This window comes from Saimiri boliviensis, chromosome 1 (assembly GCF_048565385.1).
Source record: "Saimiri boliviensis isolate mSaiBol1 chromosome 1, mSaiBol1.pri, whole genome shotgun sequence".
Classification (NCBI taxonomy): domain Eukaryota; kingdom Metazoa; phylum Chordata; class Mammalia; order Primates; family Cebidae; genus Saimiri; species Saimiri boliviensis.
The window spans coordinates 24,071,626-24,089,339 of NC_133449.1; the positions used below are offsets into that span (position 1 = coordinate 24,071,626).

The 17,714-nt window shown below is 37.4% G+C and overlaps 1 protein-coding gene across 1 annotated transcript in view; it reads left to right on the forward strand.

The window, feature by feature from the left end:
• Positions 1 to 17,714, forward strand: part of LOC104652530 (uncharacterized) — a 147,013-nt gene that overhangs the window by 84,712 nt on the left and 44,587 nt on the right. Inside the window, exon 6 of the mRNA XM_074394051.1 lies at positions 9,609 to 9,693. Coding sequence (XP_074250152.1) covers positions 9,609 to 9,689 — 81 coding nt within the window. The 3' untranslated portion in view covers positions 9,690 to 9,693. The remainder of the gene's footprint in view (positions 1 to 9,608; positions 9,694 to 17,714) is intronic.

Genomic DNA, 17,714 nt, shown 5'->3' on the forward strand with positions numbered 1-17,714 from the left:
CTGTCTCTGTCAGTTCTGTGTCTGTTTTTATTGATTTGTTATTCTGGTTGTAGGTCATATTTACATATCTGGTAAATTTTGATTGTCAGACATTGTGAATTTTATGTTATTAGATGCTTGATTTAGTTATAAAGAAGCCATTCCTTTAAGTAATGTTGGACTGAGTTTTGGCATGCAGCTAAATTTTTTTGATGCCCTTTGAGTCTTGCTTTGTTTTAAGGAAGCTTTCATAGGGTGAGTCTGGAGTAGTGGACTTTTCTCCTAAAGCTAATTTAGAAGCTGATTCCCTTCTGAGGACTTTACATGATGTTTCATGTATTAGGAGGTCTTTTCACTCTACTCTGTTGGAATACAAACTATTCATAGCCTTGTATGAGTTTCAGAAATTCCTTGGCCTTTTGCGTGGTTTTTTTTTTTTTTTTTTTTTTTTTTTTGGTTTGGTAGTCCTTTCTCCAGCCTCAGGTGGTTTTCTTCCACAAAGGACATAACAGCCTTCTACCAGCAGCTTGCAGGAACTCCTTTGCATGTCTCAAAGGCACTGTCTCTGTATGTAGTTTCTTTCTCTCTGTTAGGCTAGTCCACAAATTCTGGCTTCCTTGGCCCCACTTAGTGTCAGTCTTTGTGACCTCAACTCTTTGAGACTGTGAGGCTCTGTTTAAGCCCTATCTCCCTTTTGTACACTGCATCTTATAAACTGCTTCAAGGGTGTGAGGTCGGGCAAATATAGGACTCACATCATTTTTTCACCCTTTCTCAGGGATCCCACTCTGCTCTGACTGTTGTCCAATATCTAAAAACCATTGTTTCATCTGTTTTATCCAGTTTTCTGGTAGTATAAGCTGGGAGAACAAATCTAGTATTTGTTACTCCATCATAGCTATTTGTAGAAATTCTTCATTAACTTCTCCTCCTCCTTTTTCTGTGGATTAAGATGTGGGCCTAAGTTCATCTCTCATTCTGTATAGACTGCATATCAAGTTTGCTTGATCTCAGTGTTTCAGGTGTTTGGCTTACCAGTAACTATGGTCCAAACTCTTTGATGATGATAAACAGATGATTTCACCTCATGCATTCCCCTCTCACTTTCACCGTCTGGAACCTACTGCAGTAGTAGGGTGGCTGATCAAGAATTATGGTATTCTGAGTCTTGGTCAACTACCACACAGTTTAAATAAGTTCTTAGTATTTTTAACTAAAGTAAGACCCATACTTACTTGCTTTTTCTCAGCTCTTTGTTTGCTAGTATTTACTTTTAATTTTACCTGTTTTTTGTTTGTTTGTTTGTCTCTGTTAGTTGCTAGTTTGTCTAACTGGTTGTCATTTTTCAGCTGGATTATATTTTCCTTATCTATTTTTCTGCATCATAGTAATGTTTAGGCTCTTGGAAGTGTTTGATCTGCATGCATTATGTCTTTTTTTTTTTTTTTTTTTTTTTTTTTGAGATGGAGTTTCGCTCTTGTTACCCAGGCTGGAGTGCAATGGCACGATCTCGGCTCACCGCAACCTCCGCCTCCTGGGTTCAGGCAATTCTCCTGCCTCAGCCTCCTGAGTAGCTAGGATTACAGGCACGAGCCATCATGCCCAGCTAATTTTTTGTATTTTTAGTAGAGACGGGGTTTCACCGTGTTGACCAGGATGGTCTCGATCTCTTGACCTCGTGATCCACCCGCCTCAGCCTCCCAAAGTGCTGGGATTACAGGCTTGAGCCACCACGCCCGGCGCATTATGTCTTTAGTTTTGTTATCTGTTTTTCTGATTGCTTTTCTCTACTCAAATGAATGAGTGAATAAATTAGTAACCAAATAAATGTAGACACAAATATACAACTTGCATTTTCTCAATTTGAACACTATTAATTATGAAATATACCACAAATTTAATATAGTTTCATGAAAAAAGAAACACTAAGTTTATTTTTAAAATCCTTAAAGGTTTACTCACAGAAATATGCATTTATCCATATAACTTCTACCTTACCTTTTTGGGAAAAATAAGATTGAGTCTGATTGTCTTCCAAATTCTGATATGCCACTTTTCCTTACCTGCGCTTGCTTTCTTGGTCTTTTTACACGTTATGATTGACAGTATAATTTTGAGTCATATGGGAAATGTGTAGAATTTAACTGATTTTCTTTTTGGCTAAACTCATGGTTTCAGTTTTTCTGTAGATAAGCTGTGAATTAAATAACTTCCTTTTTGAGTCAGCTGGAAACTTTTGACAGATTGATCTCCAGCACTTAGGTGATAATATTTTGTAATATGTAAATTGGTCACACCAGTGTCTTCCAGCTCTGATAATTCAATGATCTGTTTTGAGAGATTGTGCAAGTTTTACTGCCTTTAATTGCCCTTACCTGACTTGCAATAGACAACTTTTATATCACAGTAGCTTTTTATTTCTATGCTTTGTCATGGTTCAGTCTTTCTGAAAACATTTTTAAGCAAGTTATCCCTTCAAATTTAAGTTAAAATTCAACTGCATCTACGTTTATCTTTGAAATTAACTCAGCTGTGGTCATAGTTGGATAGACAGATACCTTCTATGGGATTGTATTTTCCATAGGTTTACATGTGGGTAGGCAGTGACATACCTCACAACTTATTCTTTTGCCTGGCTACTGGCAATTTTTTTTTAAATTTTAATTCTGGTACTTCTAGTTTCAGAAACCTGAACATATTATTTTAAGAAAAGCAAATACCTATAGTATTGAGAAAATCTAGTTTAGTAATTTAGTATACAATGAACAAGCATAAAATCTGTCAGTGGTAGAATTGTTTAATAAGTTTTGGGATGATCAGATCACAGTTAGGAAAGTTCCTGTAGAGCCTTTTCATATGCAAATGTTATGGTTGACCTTTTTAAAATGGAAAAACTACTAAAACTGAAAATAGTAATCTTTTAATGTGAGAAGACTGTGAAGAAGTGATTGTAAAAATTAAGCACATCTGTATGAAGAAACCAAATACAATTAAAACTAAAAAGAAAAATAACAAAGTGGAAACACAAATATGACCTTACATGATTACCGTATTATGAAAATATTTATAACACTAAGATTTCAGTAACTACATTAATAAAGGACAGACATGCCCATTAGCTCTCAAGTTAGAGTTATTACCTCATTAGTAATTAGAAACAATAGTGAATAACTTTTTTTTATACTTATTGAGTAACCATACTAAAGAATTCCATAGGGAATCAAGTGTTCATGCATTGCTTTTGGAATTGGAACAGCTCATTTGAAAGGTAGTATGGTAGTATATGTCTTTTTTTTTTTTTTTTTTTTGAGACAGAGTCTTGCTCTGTCATTCAGGCTGGAGTGCAGTGGCTCGATCTCAGCTCACTTCAACCTCTGCCTCCCTGGTTTAAATGATCCTCCTGCCTCTGCCTCCCAAGTAGCTGGGGCTACAGGTGTGTGCCACCATGCCTGGCTAAGTTTTTGTATTTTTAGTAGAGATGGGATTTCATTGTGTTAGCCAGGATGGTCTCGATCTCCTAATCTTATGATCCACCCGCTTTGGCCTCCCGAAGTGCTGGGATTACAGGCGTGAGCCACCATGCCCAGCCCATAGTATATATCTTAAAGCCGTAAACATATCTAAGGCCATGGATTAATGTTCTTACTCCTGGGAATTGACCCTAAGTAAATAAAATGAATTTCAAAAGCTATGTTAGAGCTGCATTTACAGTGCCATTACTTATCATAGTTAAAAACTGAAGACAACCTAATTGGTCTACAGGGAAATTTTTGATGCATTATGCTAAATTAATACCTGAATAGTTCATATCCATTACATATAAGTGTAAGCACTGTGACAACAGGGATATATCCTTTTTGTTCTCTCCTGTAAAACCAGGGTTTAGAAAAGCTTGGCATGTGGTGGGTACTGACAAATTATTAGTAGTACTTTTTTTTAAATGAACAATAGAATAATACTGAGTTTAAAAAGAATTTAAAACACACATATATAGAACCTGTTCTCAAATATCTTAATGAGTAAGGGAGATGGAGAACAAGTTGGTTGATGAGTTTTTAGAGGAATTTGAACTGGGGTTTGCAAGTTTAGTAGGATATGGATTCTCTTGGGAGCCAGAAGATGGGAGTGCTACTCCAGGAAGAGGGATTTGTCTGAGGAAAGACCTGACAGTAGGAATTGACTGGAGAATAAGGCAGGAGGTTATGCATAGATAAGGATAGAACTCTGAGTGGACTTGCAGAGTTAGCTAACAAGATGGGACTTTATTCTTCTACATGAGAAGTAACTGATGCTTTTTCAACAGAGTTTGACATAGGAAGAGCTATATAACTCAAGGAGTTAATCCACCTTTGCCATGTAAGACAGGTTATCTCAGGGAATTTAGTTAAACCAGGAGTCCCCAAACCCCAGTGAGAGACTGTTGGAATTCATGGTTACCAAGGTAGCTAGAGCTTGAGTGGCTAAGACAGTCACAGAGAAGTGAGCCTAGAAGTCTGAGCCATGTTTCCCTTCAGAATAGGCAATAAAGTCAAGCAGAAAGTGGCTGCTAACAAACTGAGAAGCTCAGCAAAGTTTTCAGCAGTTTCATGGTGCTAGAGGTAGAGGCATCCTGGTAAACACCCTAGGTTGAACAACTGCATCCTAGCAGTAAGAGTGAAACAGAAGTAGACTAGGTCTTAATAAGATTGAAAACAAGCTTCAAGTTAGCTTGATCTCTGATGGGATTAACTCCTACTGCAAACCAGAAAGTAAAAAATGCTCTTGAATTGAAGATAAAATTCACATCCTTTATAATTTTTAATCATACAGTGTTTGACATTGAGTCCACAGATTCCACGCATGCCAAGAGTTAGGAACAAGAGAAAAAACAGATGCAAAAATAGACACAGATGAGCAGATGTGGACTTCAGTACAAAATGTTGTGCCTCTTCTTTCATTGCTCCTTTGTTTCTGATGAGATGTCTGCTGTCATTTGAATTATTTTCCCTTATAGATAGATAAATGATCATTTTCTCACTTACTGTTTTTATTACATTTTCTGTGTCTTTAGCTTTCTGAAGTTTAACTATGATATGCCTTAATGTGGATTGCTTTGGGTTTATCCTGTTTATGGTTCACTTATCTTCTTGAATCTATAAATTTATGTATTTTGCCAAACTTGGAAAGTTACTTGGTTTTATTTCCTAGAGCACTTTTTTAGCCCTGCCCACTTTGTTCTCTCCTTGTTGAACTCCATGGCAGAAGATAGATCTTTTGGTACAGTCACACGGGTCTTGAGGCTCTAAATATTTGTTTTCAGGCTATTTTCTCTCTGTCGTTTACACTGGATAGTATCTAATTGTTCTGTCTTCTAGTTCAGTGATTCTTTTCTCTGTCTCTTTCATTCTACTATTACATCCATCCATTCCATCTTTTGTTTCAGCTATTGTATTTTTCAGTTCTGAAATTTCCATTTGGTTCTTCTCTGTATCTTTTCTTTCTTTTCAGTATGTGCTTTGTATCTTTCTTTGTTTTTGAGACTCTCAATTATTTTGTTGTTTCGAGTATATCTGTAATGGCTCCTTGAGTCATTTTTATGATGGCTGCTTAAAAATGCTTTTCAGGTAATTTTAACACCTCCATCATCTTGGTATTGGCTTCTGTGGATTGTCTTTTTTCATTCTGTTTGAGATATTCCTGGATCTTGGTATGACGAGTGATTTTTGATACCTGGACATTTTTGGTGTTAAGGGCTGACACTCCGGGTATTATTTAAATGCTCTGATTTAGTTGGCTTCCTCTGGCCCTGCCCCAGCATGAGAAGGAGGGAGTGCTGTGCCTCATTACTTTCATGTCGGGATACAAATCTAGGTTCTCTACTTTGCCTCCTTGACACTCAATTTAGGGGGAGATTCTTTGTTACTGCTGGTCATGGATGGGAGTTCCAGCCCCCATTGATTTCTCCCTGACCGGAAGGGGCAGGAATAAGTCATTATTCCCCACATATCCTCCACAGGGGGATAGTCTCTTTACTGTGTGATGGTGAAAGGCCTGACTTACTACTAGGCTTCTCTAAAAACAGCCTGTGGTAGACAGGGAGAAGGGTACCTTGTTACTACCAGGGGAAGATCCAAGCTCTCCATGTGGTCTTCACAGACACTATAGAAAAGGAGGTCTCATGATCACATGGCAGGGACTGGCCTTCTCTGACATCACTGGTGCAGGGAGACTTGAGTGCCCTATTACAGCCAGAGGATAGCAGACTTCTAGGCTCCCTGTGTCACCTTTGCTGGTTGGGGTGGGACCTACGGGCGCAGAGTTGTTTTTTTCTTTTGTTTTTGGTGATGTTTTGTTAGGTATAATGGCCTTTGTGTGGATTGTGTCTTTCCTTATTCTTTGCCTAGAGAAAACAGAATTTTATTTTGTTTGACTGGTTGGTTTTAGGGGCAAACTGGGCCTATGGGGTTTTTTGGGCTGCCAGCTTCTTCACTTCCAAGGTCAGGATATATAACAAAAACAGAAAACTACAGGCCAATATTCCTGATGAACACAGGTGCAAAAATCTTCAATGAAATACGAGCAAACTGAATCCAACAGCACATCAAAAAGATTATACAGCATGATTACGTGGGATTTATCCTAGGGATGGTTCAACATATGCAAATCAATAAAAGTGATTCATCACATCAACAGAATGAAGTACAAAAACCAGATGATCATCCCAACAGGTGCAGAAAAAATCATTTGATAAAATTTAACCGCCTCATGCAAAATCTCTCAACAAGTTAGACATAGAAGGAATATATCTCAGTACAGTTAAAGGTCATATATGACAAACCCACAGCTAACATTATACCGAATGGGGAAAGTTGAAAGTTTTTCCTTTAAGAAAAGGATTAAGACAAGGATGCCCACTTTTATCACTCTTATTCAACATAGTACTGGAAGTCTTAGCCAGAGCAGATAGGCAAGAGAAAGAAATGAGGGCATCTAAATTGGAAAAGAGGAAGTCAAATTGTCTCTGTTTGCAGATGACATGATATTATATATAGGAAAACGTAGAAACTCCACTTATCAATTTTAAAATTGATAAATTCAATAAAGTTGTAGAGTACAAAATCAACATACAAAAATCAGTAGCATTTCTATACGTTAATAATCAACTAGCTGGAAAAGAAAGCAATTCTATTTATAATAACTACAAAAGAAACCCTACCTAGGAATAAATTTAAGGAGGTGAAAGATCTCTACAATAAAAACTACAAAACACTGATGAAATAAATTGAAGAGAACATACAAAAAAGGGAAACATATTTCATGTTCATGGATTAACAAAGAGTTAATATTGTCAAAATGACCATACTACCTAAAGCAATGTACAAATTCAGCACAAGCCCTATCAAAATACCAATGACATTCTTCACAGAAATAGAAAAAAAATTAATCCTAAAATGTGTATGAAACCACAGAAGATCCCAAATAGGCAAAGAATTCCTGAGAGGTGAGAGAGGACCTTGGAGACATCACATTATCTGACTTCAAAATATACTGCAAAGCAGTAGTAACCCAAACAGCATGCACTGGTATAAAAACAGACACATAGACCAATGGAGCAAGAACCCCAAAATAAATCTGCATATTTAGAGCCAACTGATTTTTAACAAAGGCACCAAGAACATACATTGGGGAAAAGACAAGCCTTTTCAATAGATAGTGCTGGGAAAACTACACATCCATATGTGGAAGAATGAAACTAGACCCTCATCTCTCATCATACAAAAAAATCAGCTCCACATGTTTTAAGACTTAAATGTAAGATCTGAAACTGTAGAGCTACTAAAAGAAAACCTAAGTAGAATGCTTCAGGACATTGATCTGTGCAAAGATTTCATGGCTAAAACTTCAAAAGCACAGGTCCAACAAAAGCAACAATAGACAAATGGTATTATATCAAGCTAAAAAACTTCACAGCAGAGAAAACAATCAACAGAGTAATGAGACAACCTGAAGAATGGGAGAAAATATTTGCAAACTATTCTTCTGATAAGAGATTAATATCCAAAATAAGTAAAAAGCTCCAACAGCAAAAAGCCAATAATTCAATTAAGAAATAGGCTAATGACCTGACTAGACATTTCTCAAAAGGAACATGCAAAAGGCCAACAAACACATGAAAAAATGTTAAACTTTAGTAATCATCGGGGAATTGCAAATCAAAACCATAATGAGGATTATTTCACCTCAGAATGGCTATTATCAAAGAGACAAAAAATAAACGCTGGCAAAGATTTGGAGAAAAGGGCACTCATACACTATTGATGGGGATATAAATTAGGACCACCATTATGGAAGACAGTGTGGATACTTCTCAAAACTAGAAATAGAACTGCCATGTGTTTCAGCAATCCCACTTCTATGTATTTATCCAAAGTGAAGGATAACAGTGTGTCAAAGAGATAGCTATACTCCCATGTTTATTGCGGCATATCACAGTAACCAAGCTAGAGAATCAACCTAAATATGTATCAACAGATGAATGGATAAAGAAGATATGGTATATATACAGAATGGAATACTATTCAGCCATAAAAAAGAATGACATCCTGTCATTTGCAGCAACATGGATGAGCCTGGAGGACAGCATATTAAGTTAAATAAGTCAGGCTGGGCACGGTGGCTCACGCCTGTAATCCCTGTGCTTTGGGAGGCCAAGGCAGGTGGATGACCAGGTTTAAAGTTCAAGACCATCTTGGCCAACATGGTGAAACTCCATCTCTACTAAATATATAAAAATTAGCTGGATGTGGTGGCATGTAACCGTAGCCCCAGCTGCTCTGGAGGCTGAGGCAGGAGAATCGCTTGAACTTGGGAGGTGGAGGTTGCAGTGAGCTGAGGTCTCACCACTGCACTCTGGCCTGGCAACAAAGTGAGACTCCGTCTCAAAAAAAAAAAAAGTTAAATAAGTCAGACACAGAAGGACCAATATGGCATTCTTCCTTATATTGTGGGAGACAAAGTTGAGCATGTAAAAGGAAAGAATATAATTGCGGTTACTAAAGGCAGGAAGAGTAATTGGGAGATGGGTATTGGGAGAGGTTGGATAACAGAAAATTATAGGTTAGATGGGAGGAATAAGTTCTGGTCTTCTGTAGCAATGTAGAGTGACTATCATTAACATAATTTAGTGTATGTTTTTAAATAGAAGAGAAGATTTTGAATGCTGCTAACACAAAGAAATGATAAATGTTTAAGGGGATTGATATGCTAATTACCCTGATTTGATTATTACACATTACACATTGTATATATGTATTGAAATATCACTGTACCCCATAAATATATAGTTATTAAATGTCAATTTTTTAAAAAGCTATTATTTTTCAAATGATAAAAATTATTTTATAGAATTTATTTTCTATATTCCATTTTATTAAAATATATACAATTTTGTTTTTGTTTGCTTCAGAAGAAATGTCCCAGTGTAGTTTATATATTAATTATGTGTATCTTTATGAATTCAGAATAGTACTTTAAATCTACTAAATTTATTTACTGCTTCCCCCATGCATTTTCAAAAGTAGACTGCATTAATTTCATGTGATTGATCCAATTAGATCCAATTGATTAACTTACTGTTTTCCTAATTTCAGGTTCCATTTACAGCTACATCAGAGAATGAATTAATCTCCTCAGAAATCACTAAATCCTACTCTGAGGGGCTTAGAAATTAACAGGGTAAGTTGAATATCATCTTAAATATGACCTGGATTTTCACAGTGAATTCCTAATTTGGGCCTATAGTGTGTCAGGCAACAACACAGTTTTTGGACACTGGGAAGAAGATTCTTACTTTTATTTTCCATGCCTTTAGTGGTTTTCAGTTTTCTTTTGGATCAGGGCCCTTTCGAGAGTCTGATAGAGCTGTGTAGATCTTTCACAAACATTCACACATGTTCAGTCAGAGTTTGAAGATCTTCTAAAATTTCCCCAAGTTTACAGACCCTTAGGCAACCCTGTGCTTTGCAGTTTTTCAGACATTTTTACATGTTTTTCTCTTTTAAATATTACAACTCTGTGAATTAGTGACTGGTATTGATATTTTACATTGAAGAAACTGGTGTTCAAAATGGTATGTGACTTTTTAAAAAATGCAGCTGTCAAATGTGAGGCTAGAATTGAAGACTTTCCCAAATTTTAATCTGTCAGAGGACATCTGCTTTTTTTTTTTGAGGTTCTTTGTTCTTAATGTGTCAAATTGCTCCTTAGTAAGACTGTGTTAACTTTTCCCCATTGTCAGCAAGTGAGCATGCCTGCTTCACCGCATTATCCCATTGGGTGTTCCCCTACCCCAGTGTTTGCTAAATTGGCATGTAGATTATTGCATTTCATTTTAAGTTGTTTCTTTGTTGTATTTAGAGTTCTCTATCTACTTATTCATTGGAGTCTTACCAATTTTTATAGCATGATATATGAATTTTGAATATATTAAGAATATTAACTTTGTCATGTTTTGTACAAATACATTTACTCTTTCTATTTGTCTTTTTACTTTGTGATTTTTTTAAATGTATATAAGTTTTGAAATGTTTAAGTCTTCAGATCTACTTTTTTTCTCTATATTTTTTCTCTTTTTTTAGTGTAGGAATTTCCAAACATTTGACACATTCAGTGAATGCAGACAGACACTTACATTCACAGATTTTTTTTTTTAACATATTGGGAATCTAAAAGATTAAAAAAGCAATGTCACTTAAGTTATAGTTTTCTTTTACTTTTTTTGTCATACGTGTATTGGTCTTTCATCTTCTTTGAATATTTTTAAGTATTTGATCTTTCATAATTTTTATAAATGATATGTAGAAATCTAACTTATTTGTCCTAAAATAGATTATTAGTTCTGATAGCATTTAGTAAATGTTTCATTTATACCCACAGACTTCAAAGTATACTTTATCTAATGTAAGATTTTCATATACACATAGATTTCTTTGTCTCAATGTTTCTTTGATCTAATTCTCTGTCACAGCATAATTATGATGTATTTTTAATGTTATTGTAGCATTAAAGTCTTTTATTAGTCTTTCAAAAATGTTTTATTCTTCAGTATTTTTCCAAATTAATTTGAGAATATATTCATCAAATTAAAAAGTAAACATATGAAGGATTTTAATTATGATTGCATTGAGTTAAAGATTTATTTGGGGTTGGGTGTGGTAGCTCTCACCTGTAATCCCATCACTTTGGGAGACTGAGGCAGGTGGATCACGTGAGCTCAGGAGTTTGAGATCAGTCTGGGCAACATGGAAAAACCCTGTCTCTATAAAAATACAAAAATTAGCCAGGCTAGTGTTGTCTGCCTGTGGTCCCAGCTACTCAGGTGGCTGAGGTGTGAGAATTGCTTAAGCCTGGGAGGCGAAGGTTGCAGTGAGTGGAGATCAGGCTGCTGTACTCCAGCCTGGGCGGCAGAGCCAGACCTTGTCTCAGACAAACAAAAAACGTTATTTGGGGGAGGATTGATGTCTCTGAATTATTGCATCTTTCTGGGTGTTTTTTGTCTGTCTGTTTTTTTGAGATGGAGTCTTGCTCTTGTTGCCCAGGCTGGAGTGCAGTGGCATGTTCTCGGCTCACTGCAACCTCTGCCACCCAGGTTCAAGAGATTCTCCTGCCTCAGCCTCCTGAGTAACTGGGATTCAGGCACCTGCCACCATGCTTGGCTAATTTTTGTACTTTTAGTAGAGATGAGGTTTCGCCATATTGACCAGGCTGGTCTCTAACTCCTGACCTCAGGTGATCCTCCTGCCTCAGCCTCCCAATCTGGGTGTTTTTAATTGATGTTCATCTCCTCCCACCTGTGCTATACTTTTTTTTTTTTTTTTTTTTTTAAAGACAAAATCTTCCTCTCTAGCCCAGGCTGATGTACAGTGGCATGATCTGGACTCACTGCAGCATTGACCCATTGGGCTCAAGGGATTCTCCCAGCTCAGCCTTCCTAGCAGCTGGGACCACAGGTGCTTAGTGGTGCAATCTCAGCTCACTGCAACTTCTGCCTCCAGAGCTCAAGTGATCCTTCTACCTCACCCCCAGAGTAGCTGGGACTCACGCCCAGTTAATTTTTGTTTTTGTTTTTGTAGAAACAAGGTTTTGCCATGTTGCCAAGGCTGTACTCAAACTCCAGGCTCAAGCAGTCTGCCTGCCTTGGCCTCCCAAAGTATCGGGATTACAGGCGTGAGCCACCATGCCTGGGCAACATGCTATACTTCTTTATGCTTTTTCTACACATACACAACTTGGAATTAGATCTCTGTTCTCTTGGAGGCTTTCCTTATGCTGTCTGGCTCCCAGGAGCCTCTTTTCCTGGTCCTTTCACTATACCAGGGGTTTCTTTCTCTTAGAGTCTTAGTGTCCCTCTCCTCCACTGTTATGTCCCAGAGAAATGCATAGTGAAGATTCTTCCCATATTCTTCCTGTTCCCCTGGCCCCTTTCCCATTTCTCAGGACAGAAGGACAGGTTTCTCTTAGGCTTTCAGATGTGCTGCCTCCATAGTGCTGCTTCATAACTTAGACCAGCTTTGAAGCAGAGTCAGCAGAGAAGAAAAAAAAAAAAGTAAAGAAACTGGAAACTCCCCTCTTATTGCTCCAAATCACACACTTTGTAACCCACAGATGGTTGTTTTATACCCACTAGAAAGAGGAGGTTTCTACTGGAGTTTTGCTGTGTGAGTTGGCTGCCTAATTCTGGGACTCTGCCCACCCTCAGGTCAAAGAGGTAGATGAAGGAAGGATTTTTAAAAAATAGTAAACTCACCATCATATTGGTTATTCTTCACATTTTGACTTCCTTCTCAATGTACTTGACATTGTTACTTTTCAGTTTTCAGGAAATTACTTTTAGTATTCTGTACAGAGCTTTTAGTTGTAATCAGTAAGGGAGATAGGCTGTAAAGGGCTTATTACATCTTGGCATTCACTGAAAGTCATATTATTGCATTTTGAAAATAATGTTTGTTTTTCTTTTCTTTTTTTAAATATTTTTTTAAATTGCATTTTAGATTTTGGGGTCCATGTGAAGAACATGCAAGATTGTTGCATAGGTACACACATGGCGACGTGATTTTGTTTTTATTTTCTAAAAATAATTCTTGTTCCTTGATTATTTTAAGAACATATTTTTTTTGTTTGTTTGTTCCGTGGATTTATTGGCCTCCTGAATCTCTCTCAAGATACCAATAAAGGGGCCGGGCATGGTGGCTCACGCCTGTGATCCATCCCAGGGTTTGGGAGGCTGAGGTGGGCGAGGTCAAGCCATCGAGACCATCCTGGCCAACATGGTGAAACCCAGTCCCTACTAAAAATACAAAAATTATCTAGGCTTGGTGGTACGAACCTGTAATCCCAGTTACCTGGGAGGCTGAGGCAGAAGATTTGCTTGAACCTGGGAGAGGGAGGTTGCAGTGAGCCAAGATCGTGGCACTGCACTCCAGTGGCAACAGAGCAAGACTCCATCTCAAAAAAAAATAAAAGAATGGATGCCAATAAAGTTAGGGGCATTTTATTTATTTTTGTTGCCTTACTGTATTTTCTTTGGGTCATCGTGTCTCTATTTCTTCACATTAGTACTTCTTCGTTTTTTTTAAGTGGCCAGTGATTGTTAGCTTTCTTCTTTCCAGTATTTTCAAGTAAAGGTCACAATGGTTGTCCAACTTGAATTATAAAACTATTGCTTGGTGGCCCAGTTAAAATGTAGATTCCTGGCCCCATGCACAAAAATCTGATTCAGAAGTCTAGAGTAGGGCACATAAATACCCTAAATTATTTTGATGCTGATAGTTTAATGATAGCCCTTGAAATCTTGGAAATTGGTATAATTCTGTATAAATCATTATTTCTCTTTACAAAATACTGTCTAATCTACTGAGTCTCATGGCCAACCATAGGACTCTGCAGCTGGTTTCTCACTCACCACAGTGAGAGGTGGGCTTTCCTGTTTCTTTTTTTTTCTGGAGATAGGATCTCATTCTGTCACCACGGCTGGAGCGGCAGTGGTGTGATCACGGCTCACTGCATCCTTGACCTCCCAAAACCTAGGAATCTTTCCAGCTCAGCCTCCCAAGTAGGTGGGACTGCTTGGGGAGTGCTCACTACCATACCAGCTAATTTTTCTATTTTTTTTTTGTCAAGGTGGAGTCTCTGTATGTTGCCTAGGCTGGTGTGGAACTCCTGGCCTCAAGCTGTCCTCCCACCTTGGTTTCATTGGGATTACAGGTTCCTGGACTAATTTTTTTATGCACTTGCAGTGACAAGGCTGATAGCAGGGTCCTGTCCCTCAGTTTCTTCTATAGGAAAGGAATTTTTCTGCAGGGAGAGTTCTGCTTAGTTCTGAGTTGCCTTTCTTTGCCCCGCCCCCTCCATTGAGATTGTCTATATCCTGTTATTATCTCCATTTCAAAGTTCACACTATAAGCCCTCAAAGACTTTAGACTCATGATAAATGCTGTGGCTGGCACTTACTTGTCATTAGAGTTGTACTGACCATCATCGGTGGTTTTTTACTCAGTTGTTTTGTGACCTGCCCACACCCCAGACCCTTCTGACCTGAGGTTTTTAGTAAGAGAAGAGGTAGATGAATGGGCTCAGTGTGCCATCTTGAACTGAATGTCCACAGTTAATCTTAAGTTGATATTGGTTTCTAATGTGCAAAGTATTTCTGTTGAATTCTCAGATAAAATAATCATCATGAAATTTGTAGCAGTATTATAGCTTATTCATACTCAGGTATGCAAAGAAAATATAACTTCTTGATTTTTCTGTAACTTACCTCTTCCTTTGGATGAACGCTGGTCACTGGATGGCTGAAAAAAGAGTATCAGACTTACTCCCATCTGGTAAACTAGGTCTTATCCAATAATTTAAATTGTTCGTTTGGATATTTTAGCTTCTGGATACTATTCATTCAAATATTGTCTGTCCCCTCAGAACTGCCCACAACAAAATCTAGACTTATGGGTTGGCTTGTGTGGCTTCGTAGTGGTGGAAGCTCACCAAGGCCCTCGGCCTATGTACTATCTTCTCTGGTTTCTCACTGGTCTCTCCCTGGAATTGCAGCCACTGAGGTACTACCAGAACTAACAAACTAGTAAGCTAACAAACGATGTTATTTGAGACCTGTTCTTTTGGCTCCTGAGATGCACTGGCCATCTTCCCTGGTGTTACAGATAGCCTGAGGTCTGGCTTGGCCCCCTGAGCCAGATATTCTTTCTTCCAAGCCTCTGCTATGGAATTACTTTGCCCCTCTGGCAAACTTGTCAATCTGTATCTTAAGTTACCTTTTCCATACTACTTCAGAGCACACAGAAATTTCCTAGTACCTTCCATGGCACATGAGAAATAACAGAGATGCCAGAGCTGATCTCACATTCCTCCTCAATCTTACTGTGTTTCTGTGCATATATTTTGGTATGGCTATCTCCAGCTTCTGTTGAGTAGGCATAGGAAGAGGAAAGAAGTTGGTGGTGTGAGAGAGAGAGAGGGTGTGTGTGTGTACATGCACGCTCATGGCAGGGATGTTCCTGGAAGGCAGTCATTTTGTACAGTCTTCGTGGGAAGTGGAGCTGATTGTTCCAGCTCCCAAATTTCCTTACTCCATCAGACATTCTTTTCCTCTGCAGCCTCTGCCTGAAAGATGATGGGAGTATTGGTTACTTGCGTCTCCTGTCTCTGTCTCACCTCTTAATCCTACAATCCTTTGTCCAGAATCAAGAGTTTGCGGCTATAATTTATACTTTTTCCAATTTATATTATCCTTCTACCCTAAGTGGTAGGCCTCATATTCTAACTCATGAGCAGAAGGGATATCTGCTCTGCACCATGGAAGAAACTATAATCCTACTCTTTCAATCTTGGCCAGAAAATATTAGTGTCTAACAAATTCCTTCTTTGGTAAAACCAGACTCTCAAAACTTTTATCTTACTGTAAAATTCTTTCTTTAATTCATAAGGTAAATATTAACTATTTCTTTCTCTTTTCATTTTTAAACTTCACCAAAGTTATGGATGCTACTTACAGAATAGGAGGGAAGTCAGTGGAAGGAAAAGCAAATGAGAAAAGCCTATTAGTATCTTTTCATAATCACGAGAGCATATCTACTCTCAAGATTTCCTTGGGTTTTCTTACATTTACCCTTTTAATTGTAGTAGAGATTCTTATACAGTTACTTTTCTAAAACATAGTTTTAAATTTTATTTGTATTAAGCTTATAACTTTGATAGTTTTAATTATAGTTTTCTCAAATAGGAAAATAGTATGTGTCTATATTTTTTTAAATCTTCTTAAAATATCAATAAGGTTTTATAAAATGTTGAAATGTAAATTTAATATATAGGTCTCACATTCTTTTTAGGAATTTTTTTCTTTTTAGTTTTTTTTTGTTTTGTTTTTAAGAGAGTAAAATTCAGGTTGCAACTCAATTTCTTCTGTCTTGTGGCTCTTCCCTGTGTAGACCCATGGCACTTTGTTTATCTGTCTTTTGTAGAATTCTTCATATTTGTGTTTACCAAATTGCAGTCAGCTCAGTGCAGGGAATCAGACATTGCTTGTCTTTATTTGCCTTCGTGCCTAACAAATTCTTGCTCATGATAGGCATGGAGAAACCAGCAATTCCTGTGCTCCTTTCCTGATTATTTTTCTCCATAGGACTTACCGTGTTCTAACATACTGTATTATTTATTTGTTTGTTTTATTTATTGTCTGTCTTTTCCTGCTAAATTATAAATGCCATGAAGGCAGAGAATTTGAACGTTTTGCTTATTACTGTATTCCTAACACCTAGTGGAGCACCTGTCACAAAGGTGACCAGTGAGTATTTGTTGAATTATTTAAAAATTATTAAAATTTAGATAATTGCATAAATTATATAATATAATCTATAAAATACTGTAAGTATAAACTTCTGCTATGAAAAATATAGTAATGTAATTGGAAAGGTACATTAAAAGCTAGGAAGACCTTAATATAATCTGCTACTATCCAATTTTGTGAAATTAGCAAGAGATTAAATAATTTAAACACAAAGTCCAAACTAATTGTGGAAATGGACCAAGAATTTAGAACTCTTAAGTAAAGAATAATAATAGTGTCATCTGGACATGTGGTAAGCAGTATATATGTATGATTGTAGTTAAGAAAAAGTACAGGTTCTTCAATCAGACATTTCTAGGCATATTTCTTGATCTCTCTGTGCCTTAGTTTCCTCCCCTGCAAACTAGGAAAAATTATATCTTTTTTTATAGATTGTTCTAAGACATCTATGAAATAAAGTGTAGTAACTCTTAGCACACTGCCTGACATTTAGTGAAGGCTCAAAAAGTTAGCTTCCATTATTACCACTTGGAATATCTGCCATCTGTAGCTTGTGAAAGTTGAGAGTTTTTTAGTTTTTGGTGGGGCTTTAAAAAAATAGTTTATAGGCTGGGCACAGTGGCTCACGCCTGTAATCCCAGCCGTTTGGGAGGCCAAGGCAGGCGGATCACAAGGTCAAGAGATCAAGACCATCGTGGCTAACATGGTGAAACCCTGTCTCTACTAAAAATACAAAAAATTAGCTGGGCATGGTGGTGCATGCCTATAGTCCCAGCTACTGGGGGCTGAGGCAGGAGAATCACTTGAACCTGGGAGGTGAAGATTGCAGTGAGCTGAGATCATGCCACTGCACTCCAGCCTGGCGACAGAGCAAGACTTCATCTCAAAAAAGAAAAAAGTT